The sequence below is a fragment of the Prionailurus viverrinus genome, chromosome A2, assembly GCF_022837055.1.
Source record: "Prionailurus viverrinus isolate Anna chromosome A2, UM_Priviv_1.0, whole genome shotgun sequence".
Taxonomy (NCBI): Eukaryota; Metazoa; Chordata; class Mammalia; order Carnivora; family Felidae; genus Prionailurus; species Prionailurus viverrinus.
This window is the reverse complement of record NC_062562.1, coordinates 128,302,797-128,325,416: the sequence shown is the minus strand read 5'-3', so window position 1 is coordinate 128,325,416 and position 22,620 is coordinate 128,302,797. Positions and strand designations below refer to the sequence as shown.

Here is a 22,620-nt window from a genome sequence, read left to right as displayed (position 1 = left end):
TACAATTTAATTGTAAATTACAACTTAATTGTAAGTTGAGTAATAGATCCATGAAGGAAACAAAAGTTTTGTTTTCTGAATGAGAAATTCCCATGTCAAATTCTAATCTATGCTCTTGCTTTCTAACTTTCCTTATTTCTTCATGAAGATATATACGCACCTGCCACTGTCTCATTTCCCATGCTGTACCCTTTCTATTACATTGTAATTTAAAGTAAAAATCAGCATATAGCATATGTGGGTAATAGTCTTTGAGTTCTTGGATTTCTTTAAAAGTTTGTCTGTTCATTTTGAGAGAGCAAGCATGACCGTGTGTGAGCAAGGTTGGGGCAGAGAGAGGGAGAGAGAATCCCAAGCAGTCTCCACACTGTCAGCTCAGAGCCGACATGGGGCTTGACCCAACAAACTGTGAGGTGAGATCATGACCTGAGCCGAAATCAAGAGTCAGATGCCCAATCAACTAAGCCACCCAGGCATCCTGAGTTCTTGCATTTTTGAAATGCCTTCATTTTTGTCTCCCCTTCTGTTAATAATTTATCTGGTTACAAAGTTTTAAGTTCAAAAGCATTTTTCCCTAAGCTCTTTGAAGACATTGCTCCATTCCACTCCAGTACCTGGTTATTATTTTTCAGATATCTATTAAATTAATTCTTGCTATTCTGTAGGGAAACTTCTTTTAACCCCACTTCCCCCACCAAATACTTTTCATTTCTCTGCAGCTCTTCCCAAGAAAACTATACAACGCTTTTCTAGACTTGGTGTCTTCTATCCTCTTTCTCCTTCTCACTATTTTGCAATATTTTTTTTGGTTTGGTTGGGGTTGGGAGAGAAACTAATCCTTATATTCTCCCATAAGATGAGACCATCTTGCCCGCACATGCTAGAAGCTTTATTATGGAATTCTCAAATTGTATTGCAATTCCAAATTGTAAGGAATTCTCAAGAGACTGTGATAAATTATTCACTTATATTAGTATTTTGATCTGTTTCCAGTTACCCCATTATTTTACAGACCCAAAGGATATTTCACCAAGAAAATATATGTATATGTATAGAAGTGGTGTGATTATTCTATTCCTCACTGACTAGATATAACCTGAATTCACTACTCAACTGTCAGAACCTGTTTGATACCACTAACTGCTAATAGTGGTCCAGTTAGTAAAGGATGAGACTAGATTATAAGAATCATTTGCTCTTTATCCTAATAATCTCATTTTGATTCTTCTGTTCACCAATACTATCTTATTTTAAAAATACAATTTAGTAAAAATGACTAGTTTTTATTTTCTTGGGACAATATGAAAGGAATTTTTTAAATTAAATTGTACTGTCATATTTGCTTGATGATGGCTTTTATAGGGTATATAGTCCTGAAAAAACAATGCTATTTAAATAGCTATAGCAGTGATCAAAAGAAAAGCATGGTGATGAAATGTAAGCTAGAATAAATAAAATTATAAAGGGTCTGATGGGATCTTTTTCAGGTCATAGTTAATTCAAATAGAGAATGGGAACACAAGCATATGATTTTTGCTCTACTTTAAGAACACATACTATTTAATATGTGTTCACAAATGATTCGTTATGATTTTTTACTCAATTTAGGTTGGTATTTACCAAACTTTGTTGGTGGCACACTTGGATATAGTTAAAGGTACTAGGTAAAAATAGTTCCATGGTCCAATAAGTTTGGCAAACAATACTTGGTATATTGACTAGAGATTAATGATATAGACTAGCATATTGAAAGCTCTGAGAAGCCACTAAGACTTCTGTATTCTGGGACCCAAACTTCAAAAGCGTGGGAGCATGTTTTCTCTCCACACCACAAGGCAATGCTCTGGACACTAGCTGGGTGTCCTACAATTCAGCTCAATTCTGACACTATCTACCCGTAGACAGCATCAGATCCCATAGGTTAAGGGCTCAGTCCTATAAGACTGCCCCTCCCTTCAGATGCCAAATGCAAGCCCAGCACATTACTTGTGTTTCTGACCAACTAGCTACATGATTGGAGTTTCCCACCTCTCCCTTCTCAGGTTTGATTAATTTGTTGAGCAGCTCATAGAACTCAGAAAAACATTTTATTTCCTAGATTACAGGTTATTGTAAAGGATATAACCCAGAAACAGCCAGATGGAAGAGATATAGGGCAAAATATGGGGACAGGGCAGGGACATTCCATGTCCTCTCTAGACACACCACTCTCCCCAAATCTCTATGTGTTCCCCAACTGGGAAGGAAGGTCTCTGAACCTTCTCTTTTTGGGCTTTTATGGAGACTTCATCACTTAGGCATAATAGATTCAATCATTGCCATCAGCTATGGATTCAACCTCCTGTCCCTGTGCCCTATCTGGAGGACTGGGGATGGGTCTGAAAATTCCAACCCTTTAAACACAGGGTTGGCTCTCCTGGCAACCAGCCCCCTTCTTGGGTGTAGTCCCCAAATCACTTCATTAATAAAACAAGAGACAGAGTTATCACTCTCATTACTGGAAATTCCAAGGGGTTTGCAAGCTGTGAGCTAAGAACTGGGGACAAAAACCAAGGATATATGAGAAACATATTATGATCATTTAAATGACCAAATACATATTTCTTATAATTCACAATATAGTGCCTACCTATAAACATATTTAACAAGGTTTGAATCTTAACCTGGATTTCACAAAATTATTTAAACATCATTTTTTTTGCAGCATACTTATTAACATCCTATATAACACTATTCTGAACAACAAGCTATTTGCTACACAGATGGAGTCATAACTGAAACTCAATTAAAATATCCATGTTAAGAATTCTGTCCAGAAATATATTCGCTATAAATTACTTTCAAAATAATTTCTTTGAAAGCACTTAGTTTGTCTGCCATTGTCTCTTCAACCTGCTCCGAACAGGTGGGGCATCCCCACCACCTGACAGGAACTGGTCTTGTCAAAGTCATTTCTGACCTCCATATGCTAAAAAACAAACAAACAAACAAACAAACAACCCACAATGGTCAGTTCTCAGGGATTATCTTATTGTACCTGGTGGCAGCATTTTACAAAGTTGATCAGTTTCTACTTTTTGATAGATTTTAGTTTTTGTTTTTCCACTTTCTCCCAGGACACAAAACTCTTAATGCACTGGCTGTTTCTTCTCATGTACCTTTGTAGGTTCCTCATTTTCTCCTTGTACTTTTAGAGTACCCTGAGGGTTCGGTTCTTAGATTGCTTCTTTTTATATCTAAAAATATTCCCTTGGTGATTTCATTTAGTCTCAAGGCTTAAAATATTTTAAATTATATTTTGACAATTAAATTATATTCTCACAATTCCAAAGTATACATTTCAAGTTCAACTCTCTTTTCAAATTCCAGGCATATCTCCACCCTCTAGATATTTTCTCAAAGTTGATATGTCCAAATTGAACTTCTGATCTTCCCTCTCAAATGTCTTTCTCCTTTAGCCCTCCCCCTCTTGTTAATAGCAACTATCTTTCTAGTTCTCTATAAACACAAAGCTTGGAATCATCCTTTTCTCTTTCATGTCTATATCCAAACCATAGGCAAATCTTACTGGCTCTACCTGCAGATTGCATGTGGAATCCAACCACTTTCCACCATCTCTACTGCTATCATCCTGGAACACTGCATGAGCTACACCAATTTTTCATTCTGGAATACTAAAATAATTTAACTCATGTCTCTATTCCACTGTTGCCCCTCCACAGCCCATTATCAACACAGTGCTAAAATGATCTAACATGTATGGAAGATAGTCATTTATTTGTTCATAACTCAGTTATCACATCACATTGCAAGGCCAACTTCTTTATAAAAGGCAAAAGCCCTATGTGATATGCTCCTAATCCTCACCACATTTATAAACTCATGTCTAGCTACTCTCCTTGTTCACTGACCTCTAGCTACACTGGCTTCTTTGCTGTTCCTGGAACTTGTCACACATGCTTCCATCTTCCATGCAAATAACTCAAACCTGTGCAGATTCACCTTCTTAGTGAGGCCTGCACTGGCCATCCTGTTGAAAATTGCTTGATCTGCCTGCCCTCTCAATATCCCATATCCCTCCTCCGTGCTACATTTTTTCTGTAGAGTTTATCACCTAACATAGTAATTTACTTATTTGTTGTGGTTATTGCAGGTCTCCTTCCACTAGAATGTAAGCACTGGCACCCTATTATTATAATGAATAACAATAAATAGGACTGCACGACAAATTATCTAGCATGGAGGAGTAAAAATAATTTTCCCTCTTCCTCTCTAGGTTCTTGACTGAGACTCCTCTTTCCCCATCCCTCACCCTGTAATAAAAAAAAAATAAATAAATAAATAAAAAAAACAGATTAACAGGAAAAAAAAACAAAGATATTTAATAACATGTATACCTCCAGTATACATGCGAGACACTCAGGAAAACTGAGTAACTTTCCAAAATGGCCCAACCATCTCCAGAGAAAGACAAAAGATGTTACTGTTGGGGGAGCCAGTTATGGAAGATTTTCAGGTAAAGCACAGTAAAGAAGAGTAAGGTTATTAAACAGGTTTAAGTCCACGTCTTCTCCATTCATCAGAGTTTCTAGTGATTTAGTTATCTTCCTCTTCCTAGTACAAGGGGAGACACCCTTACAAATTGAGATTTTCCTTTCAAATATAAATATCTTTTACAAAAACAACATCCTCTTGTTTTTCAGAGCGTCTCCCATGTCTATAGTTTTTGTTTTTGTTTTTAAGAAAAGTAATCGCCTAAAATACTTTTTAGACCTAAAAGGGATATTTAGAGGTGGCAAATTCTGCTCTTCACTAGGTAGTTCCCCATACAGCAAGGTCTGGAGAAAAGCAGGGGAGGAGTTTGAGTAGCAAAGTTGAGAGGAGAAAGAATCTGAATTTTATAGAAGGGTCCAAGTAAGTCCTGCATGATAGGGAACATATATACCACACATCTACAGTTATCTTCCAGTGACTTTGGTTGTAGTTGATGTTCATGTAAATTCATACCGCTTCATCTATCCTGTCTGACACCATCATCACATGGAAAGAAATCTTGGGAGAAGCAGGTTAAGTAAGACAAGGACCTCTGCCTGATTCACTGATGAAATATTTTATCATAAGTCTAGTACTACTAAATTTTTAAATTTAAGTTATCTCCTATTATCACAATTATTTCCTGAATTATAGTTCTTTGTCAGGGTTGGATGTTGGGTTTTCCTTAAATGTCTGACATTCCTTGGACATCTGTGTTTATGAAGGACTACATCAAATTCCAGATTGCTGTGAAAAGCAAGTTTCCTCAGCAATTAGATAGCCATTTGAACAGAAGCTATGGTTCTGTGTAAGTTGTCAGGGCATCTCAACCAGCAGGCACCTGCAGGTATGTGGATGGCTTACAGAAGCTATTGTTTCCTACACATGCCCAAGTAAGGAGGCTTTACCCTGGGAGGGGAATGGTGTCATTACTCATCCTTCCCTTCCCCAAGCGAAAATTTACTTCACCTCTACTCTACTTTCTATAGCACCCCAATACCCTCACTGAGGAGCCTCCCTGGGAATAGGATAATCTGTTTCCTTGAAAATTTATTGTTTTAGGTTTTACCCTAAAGAAAAAGCTATCTCAGTTAATAGCAGTTTAGCTGGAGGAAAGAAGGGCAGGGGTTCCCAATGCAGTTCTTCAATTAATCAGCATGACTGAACACTGGCCCACTCCTTTTGTCTCCCCCCACCCCCACCACCCAAATCTGAGCTTTAAAATTTCTCTAGGATACCTGGCCATGGTTCTCTTTTCTCTCAATCCAATCCCTTCTGCTTTATTCCCTCCTGGAATGTCTCAAAAATCCTCCTCTTCTCCAGAACTTTTAGGACTTCATTCTTATATTTTCTGTTATTGGGACCAAGAAAGAGGGAAAACAATCATGGTTGATTATACTCAATCTGTCATCTGGAACTGAAGGTACCAGCATTAACATAAATATAAAAACTTTGGAGATCTACTGGTGGTACCAACATCTTCTTTCCTAGTGTGTTCTTTTAATTGCTAAATAAACTTTCACTTCAGAAAATTAAAATAACTACCCTAAGAATGTACAAATTTTTAATTGTCCTTCGGCAACCTGAATTCTCAAAGAACTAATCTCAGAATTGAAACTGAAACTCATAGCACAAACAATTGCCTAAAACCAACCGTCAGATCAGGAGTTAATTATGCCAATTCTGGAACACCAAAAAAATCTCATGCCTACTATATGCCCTATAGTATCTAATTCAAGACATATTCAATACAGAAAACTTGGAAGAATTACAAAAATTCATTCAAGAAAAAGACTAAAAGTCATGTTATAGATATTACTATTTTGCCCAGAAGGAAAAAAAAGACTGGTAGATTTCATGTATCGATTTGTGTAGGGAGGATAGATTAAGCTATTGTATTGATCATTTCTTAAATATAGTTTTCTATTTTTTACCATACACCTGTACAGACTAAAAAGAAGAAAATGCCTAAGTTATTGAGAAAACTTTTATGTTGATTACTGGTCTAACTTCCAGTTGCTTATATATCAAACTATACACACATAATACACATACCCCCATAGATTACCTAAGTATATTTTTGATATTTAGTTTGTATCTAAGGTGTGCATGACTCAGGGTCCATTTTTTCCTTGCAAAAATTATACCAAAGAGTCAAAAGGGAGGTTTAAAAAAAAAAAAAAGGGACATTCAAATAAATGTTCAGAATGGGAAAACAAGGGGTAATCTGGCCCAGAAGAAAAAGGGGACAGATGCTGACAATGTAAAGTTAATCCTGTTTGAGGTTTTTTGTTTTTGCTTTTTGCTGCATTTGTTCTGTTCAAAGGCTACAGATAATCCTCAGACCAAAATTCAAGGTATGGCCATTTTCTTATCAAGCAAAAGAGGTAGATGGGGCACTTGGGTAGCTTAGTCAGTTAAGCCACCAACTCTTGATTTCAGCTTGGGTCATGATCTCACGGTTCCTGAGGTTCATGAGATTGAGCCCAGCATGGGTCTCGGAGCTGTCAATGCTCCCGTTCTCTCTTCCTCCTTCTCTGCCCCACCCCCTGCTCTCTCTCAAAAACTAATAAACATTAAAAAAAAAAGTAGTAGGTATATCTTCCAGGAAATAATTAAGATTCATAAATTAATAGAATAATTTCATTTTCTTCAGTTTGAAAATTAAAGATGATTATTAACAAATATACCTTTATGTAAAATCTCTTTTTCCCAATCAGGCCTAAGAGGAAAGAATACTTGCTCCTAGCAAGCAAATACATCAAAATCATAATTAACACAATCTTTAAACTACAAAAACTTGTGAGGGAAGGATGATAAGAAAGTAAGAGTTTTTCAGGGTTTCAGGTCAAAAATAACTTCTGGAATATGGTCTATGGTCAGCATAAGAAGCCCCATTGTTTATATATCCTCCATAGCTCCAGACTACAGAATAAACTTTTAACAATGACAACTGACGTCATATTGTAAATATTATATTTCTCTCACTCACACACAAGGTTTTATGAGACATTTACTAGTTTTAATGTATCCATAGGATTAATACTCATATGGAGTAGAATGCAAAAAGTGCAGAACTAAAGAAGTCAAATGAAAACAAAAGCACACATTTCTTAGGATTTAAAAATATTGCACATAATAAGTTTGCACTGAAATTACTGGCTGTTTGTATAAACAGAATGAGGTATTAGTCAATCTCTAGATAAAGATGAGTGCAAAGAAGAGGAACCACACACAAGAGATACATAAATTCATAGAAGACCTAGAGCGCCAACGACTAAGAGAAATGTGAAAAGATGTGTAAATAAGCTATGATTTCAACACTACAAAATCATTAGCCAGGGACCAAACATGTAACAATGTCTTGGCAATATTTCAAAAGTTTTCAACTGTCTTTCAGCCTAAATGGCTATAAGCAATACAATCATTTCCCTTACTCCAATTTTACTACAGAAAGGTATGGTTCTGTGGTAAATATTAAACTGTGACTTTCTGAAGCTTTCAGTGGAAAGATACTATTATCCTTTGTTGAGTGACTCAATTACAGTTTCATGTACATTTAGCAACCCAAATCAGAGATGCTGCAGAGCATGCAACTTTAAATTAGCAAAGGTTTCACTGCAAAAACCACTGAAGTTCACAAATTTAAATCTACAGTAAGTTTTAAAGTTTAACTTTGAAATACGTATCAGGTGAACTCAATCTTTTCTTGGTAATAAAACTGGCCACGCAAGTAAGCCCAAGGGCCAAGTAGAGAAAAAAAGACCAGGCAGAATTATAATATCTTTTGTTTTTTTAAAAAAGAATGTTTCCTAATCAGGAAAATTAATAATTATCTATTTCTCTACATGAATGTTGCTGAATTTTCAAAAACCATTTAAATACATTTAATATCTATATCAAGTTAAGTGAAATCATGCACTTGTCAAAATAGTTCACAGAAAACTGTTTTGCATCAAAGATATTGAAGAAGAGTCAACTAGTTGGATTTAGTGAGGACAAACAGTGAACTACTGTCCTGAACAGTCAGTGTATGTAGTAACCATATTTCCTCTTCGTTGTGTGACAGTCCTGCAGTGCTTGCTAGATCCATGGAATCTATTTTCAGTCTGTACTGTGTGCCGATTGGTGGTGTCAAAACCACTAAAAGAAAACATTTTCTCCATATCTTCAAACATGTCATCAAACAGTCCACCTCCAAAAGAAAACTCCTGGAAATGATGTCTTTGTCTACTGGAACCATCCTGGCGTGTCTGGAAGTGATTTTCAAAATGCTTCTTGGACCGAGTGTTTTGGTTTTGACCAAAAAATCCAAAGTCTTTAAATAAGTCATCAAAATTAAAGTTAAATGATTGCTCAAAAGGGCTTCCGTTACCTCTTTGTCCTTTACCATTAGTAAAAGCACTGTGTCCAAGTGTATCATACTCTTTTCGCCTGTTAGCATCTGAGAGTGTTTCATATGCTGAAGGAAATAAAAATATTAGTAACTGAAGGTAATCAAAATTACATATAACCCAACCTCTTCAAATAAGTGAATTCAATTCTCTATTTTAGGGAAGAATATCATACCATCAATAAAACCAAAACATTATAAATGTAGGAAAAAGGTAAAATGAAAGTTACAGTAGGCAGGGCCTTTGTCTTGTTCACTGTACAGTATCGGCCGTTAGCATATGCCTGCCCCCAATAAATATCCAATCAATATTTGTTAAATGAATGCTACCATTACTTAAAGGTAAGCATATGGGTAACAATTAGTTATTTTTCATATTATTTGGGTAAAACTATTCTTGTATTAAATAACTTAATGGCTCAATATAACTTTAATTAGTTACATTTAGAAGAATTAAGATTTCTCACTTCCTTACTAGTTGAAGTCAATGTTTAACTCCAACTCTCTATTCAATTACCCCCATCCACCATTAATTACCATATGCTCAGTGCAACTTGTTTCAGGGCTAGTCTTAAGCTAAAATTTGTTTCATACTTTTTCTTTAAAGACAAATGTCGTTTTTAAACATAGATGAAGAAAAACCCCACATTTCAAAGTCTATTTAAACTTTTTATACTTCATATTTTTATATTTAATCTCCATACTTAGTAAAAACCATGTTTCATAGGTTAGCTTATAAGTTTTGGGAACCTAAAATTCCTTGTAACATGTAAACAATAAGCTACTTCATAAACAATAAAAGAAAGAAGTAATACATTATCAACATTTTAAGATCTATATGTCAATAAAAATGCATACTACCATTTATCCATCCATCCAGGAATCAAAGTATTTATCATAAGAAAATAGTCTCAAGAATCTCCCTTTATTTAAATGTAGATCCCTCTCTGCCACCCACCTCCACAGTATCTCCAGATACATACACTTCTTGGCTATCATTCTCCTTTACTAGTTAATATCTGTGAGACCTCAGAGACAGTCATTTACTTACCTTCTGCAATCTCTCTGAATTTTGCTTCAGCATCAGGGCTCTTATTTTTGTCAGGATGGTACTTCATGGCCAACTTGTGAAAAGCTTTCTTGATTTGGCGCTCTGATGCTGATTTTGGCACACCTAAGATATCATAGTAACTTTTGGAGGCCAAAATTAATTCCGTTATCATTAAAATGCAGATTGCAAAGACGAAAACTGACTGGGGAGTAGCCATTTTTAATATCCTAAAAAAGAAAAAAAAAATTATCCATGGAGCTAGCGTTAAGATTTTTTAAAAAGAAGCCCAGTGAACTTTTAGGATACAAGCTATACTTCCTGCAGTATTAAAATTGTTAAGCATATAGTATCTTGTACTTGTTTCCATGTTATTTCATTTTACAGGCTTTATTACCCCTACATTGGTTGTAATCTTCTTGAAGGCAAATATAATTCAACCAAAGTGGGAAAAAAATCTTCTTTGCTTTATCTTTCCACTAATACTCTGGTCATACACAGAGTAGACACAAAAATACTCAATAACTGATTTTTGCCAGTTAATATTGAAGATTCATCATTTGCAAACATTGTAAAAAGGGTGGGAAATCCAAATAATTTTTCAAAGGATGTCAATTTCCCTTTCAAAAATTCATATTCTAAAAGGATTAAAAATAAAAGTATTTAACTTCACAGAAAAAGTACATTACCAAGGTAAACAGCCCAGTAGGTCTGAATTGATAATCTTCCCTTCCTAAGAATATGTACCAACTTCAGCCTTCGTTTTGGCAAGGTGAGCCAAGTATTGCAAATAGAAAATCTCATCATAATAGTATTGACAATACAGTAGAATGTAATTATTTTTTAATTGTAACATCCCAAATATTTAACAGAAAAATGGATAAATGGCTTTTGTTAAAAACTTGTAATTAACAGAATTTAACATTTCTCCTAAGGCTACCAGAAAAATGAACTGTCATAGTCGTTACTTTGGATAAGCTAGTTATTTTCAAACTTCTCAGTAGTCATTAAAATATCTCTCTAACCTTAAAGAAGTTTTACATTAGAATTCAACGTAGAATTCTGGGTAGTATAGATTTAATGACTTGGGATTCAAAACGAATGAGATCCTGTTTTTTGAACTCTACTACAGGAGTTCTTAATAACCTATGATGACATTACAAGGCTGACGAAAGACAATACGGTTTGTGGAAACTGCCTGCCTTTCTCTCCTGTGGCATTTTCTGAGCGTAATTAGCAGATGGATTCCTCCTTTCCAGAGAGTTACTCATAGTCACGGGCACCGAGGATCAAGTACGACCGTCTAAAGAACGCAGAGGGAGTACTGGGGACGCCACAAAGACTGCAGGTACTTCCCTAGTCAAAGGGTGGGTCTGAAACTGACAGGGAGGCACATATTACTGGTTTAATGAAGGTTACTCCACAGTTTAGTATCTGACACTTTTTTAGGAGACCGACTTTTGTATTATACTGACTTCTTCCCAAGAGGGACCCATCGGACAGCAGCCTGGGCCTTACTCCCCAGAGCCGGTGGCCGGTTGGGCTGCACTGTCCAGCCCTTACCCCAAGACGACCCCATACGCGTCCGGTCTGGCCAGGCACCGCCCTCGCGGCTGTCCGCGGCCCGGAGGCCAGCCCTGGGAGGAGCTGTCCGACGCCCGAAAAAGCCAGCGGCCAACCCAAAACACAAAACGCCCTATTCTGTGGTTCGGTCATCTCCTTTTTCCTCGTCCTCAAGAACACCAGGCAGCCTGAAGCGCTTGCGACGACCGTGGCGACCACCGAGAGGTCAGTCTACAAAGACCGGCCGAAGCCCTGGGGACACTCTAAACACCCCTCCCCGCGACCTCCCGGCCTCTCCCCACATCCTCACCCTCCGACTGCTGCTGCTCAACAGAGCAGAGGCGCCGGGAGACTGACGACCGGCTCCACACAGCTGCTCGGCCCGGCCCTTCGCCCAGGTCTCCACGGCCTCCCCTAGCCGGCGGGCGCCCCACTGCCGGTTGCACACCGACCTAACGCTCCGCCTGCCGCCGCCGCCGCGACCCCTCTCAGCCCGCTCCCTACTGGCCGGCGGCCGCTGCTGGCGCCGCCACCTCAGAAGACCTACACGAAACGCTTCCCTATTGGCTCCCGCTTCCCCACCTGACCCTGGCGCCCTACGCGCACGTGGAAAACTGTTGTTGCCGCTCAGCCGGTGCGTCACTTCCGGCCCCAACCTCCCGAAAGGGCCCTGCTGAAGCCTGAAGAAGCGGAAGTGAGTCGACTTTTGCAGCGTCTTTCCTCTCGGCCTATTCCGGCGCAGGCGCGGTGGCCTCGGACGGCCTGGACTTGCGGCCCCACCTTGGCCAGGAGGTTTCGCCAGCGCCCCCTCGTCGGCCTGGGCCTTCTGGGCCGCACCCGAGCGATGCCTCGCTATTGCGCAGCGATTTGCTGTAAGAACCGTCGGGGACGAAACAGTAAGGACCGGAAGCTGAGTTTTTATCCGTAAGTTGTCCTTCGAGCAGAAGCGTCAGACGCCTTGTCTTTGGGCCACTGTCCTGTAGCCGTTGAAGCCACGGTTTGGGGTTATCTGGAAATTCGTCCTCGGCTCTCCGGGCGTGGCTCTTCACTGCGCGGGAGGAGGATGTTAAGGGTCGAGTTGAGTTTACCTAGAAATGCCCTGGGCTAGGACACTGGGCTGGTGGCGAGGCATATAGGGGCCTTTTTGGGTGTTAAATAGCCCCCTAAAACAGTAGAGTTTGGGCGGTGCTCCGTGGATTTCCGAGCGTTTCCCCACCTCACCTGATCTCATTTTATTGTACGACGTTAACCACCACTTAAGGCACACATCAAACCCGCCAAGTGGGACGTTGCATTCACAGTTAATTTACACCTTCTGTGAGTTAGGTTGCATAGATGTTCTTAAGTCCGTCTTCTCCCGACGAAACTAAGGCCCTTCAGAAAGTAGGTTACCTTGAAAGTTCTGTGACAAAGCCAGGATTACAACCTGTGCCCTGCTCAGGGCTCTATAGACTATTTGTACAGACAACAGGCTAAGTGTTGTTCCAAACTACTACTGCCACGAAATATTTCCGTGAACCCACAGAAGTGTTCATTTTTATTCGGAAGACGAGGGAAGCAGTAGTAACCCGGAGTCCAAGCTCCAAAGCCAGACTTAGTAGGTTCACAACCTGGCTCCACTACTCTGTAGCTGAATGACCTTCTGCAAAGTTTGAACTCTCTGTGCCTGAGATCTCTCACCCGTGGAGTTATTAATTGTACCTACTTCACACTTTGTGTGTAAATAGGTAAAGCTGCAGTTGACAGTCAGTACGTGCTTAATATATGTGAGAATCAACATATTTGCAATATTCTGTTTCCTTTTTTTCTTGTTTGTAAAAATAATTCATTTAGCTCTAACCTGGTCGTCTTTTACTCTTGTAGATTTTCACCAGCTATTTTTTGAAGCCTGTTTTACTTTAAACCAGAAACTCTGTGTTCGTGGATACAGTTGCTTTCCATGATCTTAACTAATGGAAAAAAAAAAACAAAAAAAAAAAACCAACCTGGTAACCCAAGATAACTTACATATGGCAATATTTCCAGGATTGTCTCCCACCCATAGCCCACAAGATGCAGAGTGATTTTTGAGAGGAATTGTTAGTTATCAATAGCTGTGGCTCTGAGAAGGTTTGTAGCAAAAAATCATGTTAAACTTGATTTAGCCTCATATTTCCCAGATTTATTTGGCCTTGGATATAGGGGGAATAATGCCAGACTCCAAATTCTTTTAAGTTAATCTTTCCATAGTTACTCTTTTTAAGGAGGGAAAAATAATAATGCCAGAGGAGGTCAGTTGTAAAGATTTTTTTCTCCAATTATGAATTTACTGAAAGTGGGTTTTTTATGTTTTTTATTTCCATATGTAGTCTGAAAAATAAAAATTGAATTAGTTTTAGTCCCCTAATAGCACCAAACTTGAAAAATTGAATTTGTTAATGCTAACACTGTAATAAGCTCTACTGTATACTAATTTGATAATTCAGTTTACATATGTATATAATATTCAGTTTATACTGTGATTATTTTATACTTTTTGGGGGATTAATACGGCATTGAAACAAAATTACTGAGCAAATTGAACCACACTGTAAAGATACGAAGTTGTTCAGGAAACCTATTCCAGGAGATTTCTTAGAGATTTACCTGCTGAGAAAGTATTGCAGTCCAGTTACTAATGAGGATATGCACAAACTGATTTTTTTTTAATTATTTATTTATTTAGTTTGGTAACTTAGTATAGGTACAATAGAAATAATCTGCAAACAGCGTGCTTATACATAAAATGACGTTTAAAAATATTGTAAAAGGCATATTCCCTTTTTAGATGTAGCAGAAAAAGTATGAACTTACCTATGGCTAACAGAATTTAGGTCTTCTGAAAAGAAAATCATTTTTGCCTTTAAATGTCTTTTCTGGTTATGTGTGTTATACTTACAACCTAAATTACTGATACATGCAAGGTTAAAAGGTTTTCAAACCATGTATGAATATTGTATCTATGGTAAGAACTTACAAAGGTAGATCATCTGATTATTCCATATAAGGGTATCTGGGTTAAAAATTATTTCCTACAAAGTACCCAGACTCCTTTTCCTGAGCATCTTCTAAAAAATTTTTTATTTTAAAGTTTATCTTTATTTTTGAGACAGAGAGAGACAGAACATGAGTGGGGGAGGGGCAGAGAGAGAGGGAGACACAGAATCCAAAGCAGGCTCCAGGTTCTGAGGTGTCAGCACAGAGCCCGACGCCAGGCTCGAACTCGTCAACTGCAAGATCGTGACCTGAGCCGAAGTCGGATGCTCAACCGACTGAGCCACCAGGCACCCCTCCTTAGCATCTTATAAAGTTATCAATATTTGCAGGGGTGCGGGGGAGGCATGCTATTACAAAGCATAACCTAAATGGTTGGGATTGAGAGGGAATGTATAATTGCTGCTTTCTATATAAGAAACCTTATGTCGTTACTATTTTTTAAAAATAAGAATTTAGACTTCTCATAAAATCATTGAAATATGAATTACTGTTAACTCTTGTTTAATGGAGTTTAACTGAAACCTATTTAGATTGGTAGGAAAAGTTTTCTCTCAGATTCTGTCATTAGCCTAATTTTGCCTATAACACATTTCATTATGTTAGCACCAACTCTAAATAGAGGTTATTTTCAGCCCAGGAACAGCACAAAAAGAACTGTCTTACTTTTCTCTGTCTTTTCTCTTTGATTTCAATTTCATGTTATAAAATATGAGTCTGTTCTTTACAACATTTTTAGTTCTTGTGTCAGTTTTCTTTCATAACTTGAATTTTAGGGTTCTCAGTTTATCGGTCATATAAGTTTAGAAATAGTAGACTAAATTATGTATGGATAGATTTGAGGCTGATTCTGGTAAAGGTCATGGAATATTAGTACTTTTATAAAATATAGTATTCATTGTCAACTAAATCACTTACTTGAACTAACTTTTAAAAAAAATATTAGTATTAATAAGGGCCTAAAGTTTAATACTTCCTTGAAATATAGAAAAGACACCATTTGACTTATTAGTATATAGTATCAGTATAGAATACATTTGAATAGGACTTTGTAGTTTATGCCAAGCTCTTTCCCAGTTCTAGGCAAAATATAAAACAAAATAAAAATATAATATAATCCACAGAAAATATGAGTAGATTTTATCCTTTGTTGGAACACACATATTTTACTTGAAGAGACTCTGAGTTCTGTTTTACCAGCCAGTCTTCTCAAAAGCTTTGGCTACATGTCTTAGAGCTTACTCATCTTTCCTCGAGAGGGGATGTAGTAATTATCCCAAAGATGCTCTTACATGGTAGGGACTGTTGCCTTGCTTTTGCAGCACTCAGTGCATAGGTTACCCTATGTATGCAGTCCTGGAACTTGGCAAAATTGTAAAAATATAGCAAAGTTTTCCTTTTTTAATTTCAGGTTTCCTCTACATGACAAAGAAAGACTTGAAAAATGGTTAAAGAATATGAAACGTGATTCATGGGTTCCCAGTAAATACCAGTTCCTGTGTAGTGACCATTTTACTCCTGACTCTCTTGACATCAGATGGGGTATTCGATATTTGAAACAAACTGCAATTCCAACAATATTTTCTTTGCCTGAAGATAATCAGGTATTGGAGGCAGAGCATAAGGGAGAGGGGGATAATGCAGGGTGGTAGGTTGCAGGGTCGCAGGTAATGAGGTTAAGGGAGGGAGAGGGAAAGATAACTGCTGGGGAAACAGATACTTGAGAAAAAGGAAGAACTAATTTATGCTTTTACTAAAAGTATGATAATTAAAAAAAAAATTAAACCATTGTGAAGCATACCTTAAGAACCAAAGATAACATGTGCATAAATCATTAAGTTATTGACATAAGATAGTGATCTAAGATTTTGTTACTGGTCTTTGAGTGATCTGAAATATTTCCATCATATATTGAATGCGCTTAATACTTTATAAAAAAACACTTTGAAGTAATTTGAGTTGTTATATGCTTAGAACTTTTTTTAACTGTATAAATTTGCTTGGCCAATTTATAATTAAATATTCAGCACTGACTAATAAGAGAATAAGGTTAGTGAGGACATCTTTAGAATTTGAAAATATTATTTTCTAGGAAAAAGACCCTTCCAAAAAAATATCTCAGAAGAAAAAATTAGATGATGAGAAAGAAGTATGCCTAAAAGCCAAGTCACAAGAATCATTTGCATCAAATGAGCTAAAGAAAAATACAGTTAATACAGATATTCTCCCTGAACACACAGAATTACTTAACTCTTCTACCTTGGTGAAGCCACCAGCTGCAAAAACAGAAGGTATACAAAATAACATATTAACTCTTAATCTGATTAAACAAGATATTGGAAAACCAGCATCTACCTGGGAAACATCAGTTACCCAAAACATAGGTGGTTTTCACACATCTTTTGAGAATCTCAATTCTACAACTATTACTTTGACAACTTCAAATTCAGAAGATATTCAACCATCTTTGGAAACCCAAGAAGTACTCGAAATCACTACGAATCATCTTGCTAATGCAAACTTTACAAATAATTCTGTGGAAATAAAGTCAGCACAGGAAAGTCCATTCTTATTCAGCACAATTACTCAAACAGTTGAAGAATTAAATACAAATAAAGAATCTGTTATTGCCATTTTTGTACCCACAGAAAATTCCAAACCTACGATTGATTCTTTTGTACCTGCTCAAAAAGAAACTGTGGAAATGGAAGATCTAGACGTTGAAGACTCCTTATATAAGGATGTAGACTATGAGACAGAAGTTTTACAAATTGAACATTCTTACTGCAGACAAGATATAAATAAGGAACATCTCTGGCAGAAAGTCTCTAAACTACATTCAAAAATAACTCTTCTTGAGCTACAAGAACAACAGACTCTTGGAAGATTGAAGTCTTTGGAAGCTCTTATAAGGCAGCTAAAACAAGAAAACTGGCTATCTGAAGAAAATGTCAAGATTATAGAAAACCACTTCACAACATATGAAGTTACTATGATATAGAGTGTTAAGAGGTTTTAAAGCTGTGACTTTTATATAAGCTTTTTGCAGCCAAACCAAATTATATGTAAAGTGAACTTTTCCTGTATAAAGTTCTCATCTTAATGAAGCTAAGTGTTCTAATATTATGAACTGTATCCTGTTCTTATAATGTTCATTTTTGGGAAAAACTAGAGAGTTGTTGGGCTGTAGAGAAAAAGTTTCACTATTTGGTAATCTTCTAAATTAAAGTTAAAATAGAGTGAATAAATAATATGGTAATATGGTTCATAAAATGGGAGAGCATGGATATGGTGAAAGGGATCCAGAAGAGAAATAGACTCAGGTATCAGTCCTGGTTCTACCATTAGCTTATGACTTGGGCAAGTTACTATTGAATCTCAGTCTGTAATCTGTAAAATAAGGGCACTTCCTAAATCTGGTCTGTTTATAGTTCTTTTCCTTTCTATTCAGGTACTTCTAATAGAACAAATTTTCTATAAGGTAATAAATACATAATAATAGATATTGGCTAGCATTTGATGTTATTAACTATTAGATTATCCTCAAAATTCTGTGGTGTGTGATGTTTTGACTATATAGTAATCTGTAGTAACAAAGGAAGGTACTCTTTTTATAATTTTATCCACTTGAACTAAAATAGCCATCCTTCAGCCAGTTCATAGAAGAGGTACATTAAACTTGAAAGAACATGTATTTCAGTACCGTACATGTAGCTGACCATCATAATACAGAGTCACTTAATCTTAACATTCTGTATTTAAGGTTATAATTTGCAAACCAAAGTTTTAATGAGGTTAATTTTTAAAAATCTATATATTACTTTATTTTAGAAATCATACCTTTTATCTGTTTAATGTGTAACTTTAAAAAATGTGTGCTTTTGTCATTTTTAAATTCCAGAATGATAGAGTAGTACTTAATATTCTACATGCCCACTTACATATATTTTATTAAAATACATAAGAAATTATAGATATTTGGTGATGTTCTTAGGCAAGTAGGAGAGAAATGGTGATATAAATAAAAATACTGCTTATATCCATATGAATTTTTTAAAATGTGAAAGCAAAGACTTAATGGGAACAACAGAAATGTGAAAACAAAAAAGATCTTGTAAAATTGTCACTTCATATAATTAAAATATGTTACTGATGGTGGTATTGAGCAAGTTCTGATCAGTGTGATTCATATTTTTTTCATCTTTTTTTTTTTTTAAATAAAAAATACTATTACTTACCTTCAAGAAAGATTTTGAGAATTCTTGAGGTAGCATGTTTTTGGTCCTGGAAGATAGGAGGTGCTCAATAAATATTAGTTGACTGCACAGCAAATAGTATACTAATTGTTTTGTAAATTCACGGTGATTGTTTTTGGCCACATTTTAGTTTTTTTAAGCTGATAAAGTTAATTGGTATTATATAAATATGTGTCTGCTAAATACAAAAAGTTGATTTAGACATGTCCTTATATGATCATGGGAGAAAAAAAGAAAAAACTTTAAATTTTTTCATAAATTGTGTGCAGATAATTGGTAGAATTAATATTGTTACCTTTAAGTATTCTTATATTTCATTTTTACAGTTCTTTAATAAAAATAGTATAGATGTAAATAACCTTGATAAGTCATTATGAAGTAATGTTTCAGCTCTGTTTTTAACTGTGTATATTGTAGTTATTTTCCATTTGTTTGAAGTAGTTTACTCAGGAATAATTTAAACTCATTGTATTTCTTTAAATTTAATAAATTATAAATATTTAAGATATTTTCTTGGCCTGCCTATATTCAATTCGGGATGTTTCCAACCTGTTAACTTCTAAATATATTTGGGGATTCTGATGAATTTTATTTCTTAATTGCATTATTATAGCAATCTCTTAGCTAATCTTGCCATATTTTTAATCCCTTCCATATCATTGTGGATTCTGTCAGCTTTTTACTTCAACTATAGATCTAACTATAGCATCCACCCACTACTTAACTTTCCCAACTCAGAAATCTGAAATTACTCTTGAATACCTACAGAATAAAACCAAACTTGTTACTATATGTGATCCTATGTGATTGGCTTCATCATGTGTTCTAGCTGCACTACTTATTTAGCATTTTCCAAATATAGAGGTGACTTTCTTCCTGAAATTTAACCAGTCAAAATTGCAGTTTGGTTGAATTCCATCTCCTTTTTTCCAGTCAAAATTGTTTTCTCTCTGCTCCTACGGGGCTTCATTTTATAACACCATAACATCATTTGCTGTATACTTTTTTACTTCATGATATTTATGGCTGTTTTTTTGACCAGATTGCAAGCTTTATAAAGCAGAATTTTCATTAATCACTTATTTCTTTGACAATGTAATATTCACTCAATGTTTGGATGAACATTTTGAATTTGCCTACTTGATTCTTGTCACTTAAAATCAAGAACCTTCTTAACAGGATGGGTCCTTGATACCTTAGAATGTTTAGGGAAAGTTATAGATCTTTACATAATCGTTGAAACATTCCATGTCTCCAGTGGACAATACAGTTTACCAATTATCTGCTATGCCATCTCTGAATTGTGTGTGTGTGTGTGGTAGACTATCCCCACTCAAATATTTTCTGTTTTCTATCCTATATAATTAAAAAGGAAGTAAGTCCAAGTATGGCTATAGAATATATCTCATTCTATATTCTTTCCTACACTGTGACCTTACCACTCTCTTATCAAGAGGTGAAATTTATTTCTCTACCTTTCTTAATCTGGTGGGCTATGTGAATGCTTTGACCAATAGAATACAGTGAAAGCGATGCAGCCAGTTCCAAACTTAACCCTTAATTGGGTTGGCAGCTTTTACTTCTTTGGAACAGTATCTCTTCGAATGCTAGATGCCCTCTAAAATGTGTGATTACCCTGATGCCATACTGGAAAAGCCAAAGCCACATGGAGAGGCTCTAGAAAATGTGAAGAAGCCAAAAAGCAACTCAGTTTGTATCACAGAGTCCTGAAAGACAGTAATTAGAGTCAACAGGTATCTCTGGAATTGGAGGAAGAGGTGTGAGGACATGTTTTTTTAAAAGAATAGAATTGATATTAACAAGCAGTAGTCCTCACACAGCTTGGCAGGTGTCCCTTTCCTAAACTCAAAGGTTTGCAAGTCCTCTGGAGAGGACAAAACAAATTCTTCAGAAAAGATCATGGGTATCCCTATACCGTACTGAAAAAGAGGTATTAAGTGAAAGTTTATAGTGAAAGTTTGTATCATTAAGTGAAAGCTGAATAGTGAGCTCCAACCTAGCCTCTATCATATATTCAGTTCCCAGAACTGTGGCAACCAAACTTACACCCTTTAGTTTTCTCTTGGGAATTTGACAAACTCATGATTATGAAACAAGATTTCACATTGGGAGTTCCAGCTGGGTCCAGCTAAGTCACTTCAGTAGTGATTCTTAACCCTTAACTGCATCAAAATCACTCAAGAGGTTTTAAAATGTTTCATTACTCAATCTGACTCAGGCATAAAACCTGAGTATCTGTGGCTTAAAATTTTTCCCAGGTGATTCTCCTATACAGAAAAGTTGAGAATCCTTGCTCTACAGTAAAGCTTATGGACATGGCTCATCCCCGAGTAAAGAGTTTCTCATCAGTGTCCTGCTGACAGTTGACAGTCAATTGTATTAGAGATAGCAACCAAAATAAGTACAAAACAGCAATTTAGAGAAAATACTGTTAAGTAGAAGAGTTAGGGGAAAGAACCAAACTATACTTAATACTCTTACTAAAAAGAGATGTATATTGTATACCTGAAAACAAAAACAATACATTTTTATTTAGTTAAAAAAATTTTTAATGTTTATTTCTGAGAGAGACAGAGACAGAATGCGAGTGGGTTGGGAAAGAGAGGGAGACAAATCCGAAACAGGCTCCAGGCTCTGAGCTGTCAGCACAGAGCCCGACACGGGGCTCCAACTCAGGAGCTGTGAGATCATGACCTGAGCTGAAGTCGGACACTCAACTGAGTGAGCCACCCGGGCCCCCCAACAATACATCTTTAAAAAGGAGTATTAAAAAGAACCCTAGTAATTTAAAGTGTGATATTAGGGACACACCGAGGCACATTATTTTTAAAAATCAAAACTTTAGACACAAAAAGAGGATCTTACTTCATCAAGAAAAAGTCCACAAAGGGTCAAGAATAGGACAGCTTCAAACCTCTGAATGGCTACACTGGAAGCAAGACAAGAGATCAGTAATTTGAAAATTATGAGAAAAAGATTTCCAAGATCAAATCCTGTATCCAAAGTCTCAAAATATTGCATCCTCTCTGTTCTAAGGCAGCTATTGGAAAATGCATCCTAGGGAAACAAGGCTGTAAAAGAAAATTAAGAGAATGGCCTGTCTTATAAAATTATACCTGTGATGATATTTTATCATTCAATTGATCCCGAGATTAGAAATAGGAAAAAGGAAATTCAAACTGAGAAAGAAGCAGAGAGAATCCCAAGTTGGTAGTTAAGGGAGGTCCCAATTTAATAGCCTGACCACCAGTCCAAATTAGAGTAGGGCAGAAGGCTCAGGGCGTTCTTCAAGAAGATAAAAATTGATAGAATAACTGACTGGGGTAGAATTTAGAGTTGAATTAATAGTAAATACAGAGAAAACTATGCAAACAAATCGGAACAAATACACAAAATATGTAGAATGGTCAAGCCGTTATTTCTTAGTACATACTAAGATACATAGTTAAAATAATGTAGTTAAAAAATACATAGTTAAAAAATACTTAGTACATCGTTAAAATAATGTAAATACAATATAAGCACTGATATATTAGGAAGATAATATGGGACAGGGGGTGTGTGTGCCATGCGCATCCAGAGGCGTGCATATATAATTGTGCTGGGGCCAGGAGCAAGGAGTGGGATGATGTAATTGAAGCAAAATCCTCATCAACCATAGTGGGATATCAAAAGATAATGCCTAAATACAAAAACTTTAAAAATAGCAAATTAAGCATATTATTTTGAGTTAAATAGGTAAATACATAAAAAATCCACATATGTCATTGGAAATTGTTGACTCAGGAGTAAGA

At 36.4% G+C, this 22,620-nt stretch overlaps 2 protein-coding genes across 2 annotated transcripts; one reads left to right on the top strand and one right to left on the bottom strand.

Annotated features, from left to right (window-relative positions):
- Positions 1-7,492: 7,492 nt before the first annotated feature.
- On the bottom strand, positions 7,493-12,110 carry DNAJB9 (DnaJ heat shock protein family (Hsp40) member B9). The gene is made up of 3 exons (XM_047849558.1): positions 11,848-12,110; positions 9,978-10,204; positions 7,493-8,995 (listed from the first exon to the last, which is right to left on the bottom strand). The coding sequence occupies exons 2-3, from the start codon at positions 10,192-10,194 to the stop codon at positions 8,544-8,546; spliced, it is 669 nt and encodes a 222-aa protein (XP_047705514.1). The 5' UTR covers positions 10,195-10,204; positions 11,848-12,110; the 3' UTR covers positions 7,493-8,543.
- Positions 12,111-12,250: 140 nt separating this feature from the next.
- THAP5 (THAP domain containing 5) lies at positions 12,251-18,789 on the top strand. The gene is made up of 3 exons (XM_047849556.1): positions 12,251-12,461; positions 15,961-16,153; positions 16,642-18,789. Exons 1-3 carry the CDS (start codon positions 12,382-12,384, stop codon positions 17,548-17,550), a joined length of 1,182 nt encoding a protein of 393 aa, XP_047705512.1. The 5' UTR covers positions 12,251-12,381; the 3' UTR covers positions 17,551-18,789.
- The last annotated feature ends 3,831 nt before the right edge of the window (positions 18,790-22,620 follow it).

Excerpts from the sequence above, each read along its gene's own strand:
- THAP5 (XM_047849556.1), top strand. The coding sequence starts at position 12,382 with ATGCCTCGCTATTGCGCAGCGATTTGCTGTAAGAACCGTCGGGGACGA. Across the intron at positions 12,462-15,960 it reads CGGAAGCTGAGTTTTTATCC|GTTTCCTCTACATGACAAAG; the intron begins GTAAGTTGTCCT and ends TTTTAATTTCAG. Across the intron at positions 16,154-16,641 it reads CTTTGCCTGAAGATAATCAG|GAAAAAGACCCTTCCAAAAA; the intron begins GTATTGGAGGCA and ends ATTATTTTCTAG.
- DNAJB9 (XM_047849558.1), bottom strand. The coding sequence starts at position 10,194 with ATGGCTACTCCCCAGTCAGTTTTCGTCTTTGCAATCTGCATTTTAATG. Across the intron at positions 8,996-9,977 it reads ATTCAGAGAGATTGCAGAAG|CATATGAAACACTCTCAGAT; the intron begins GTAAGTAAATGA and ends TATTTCCTTCAG.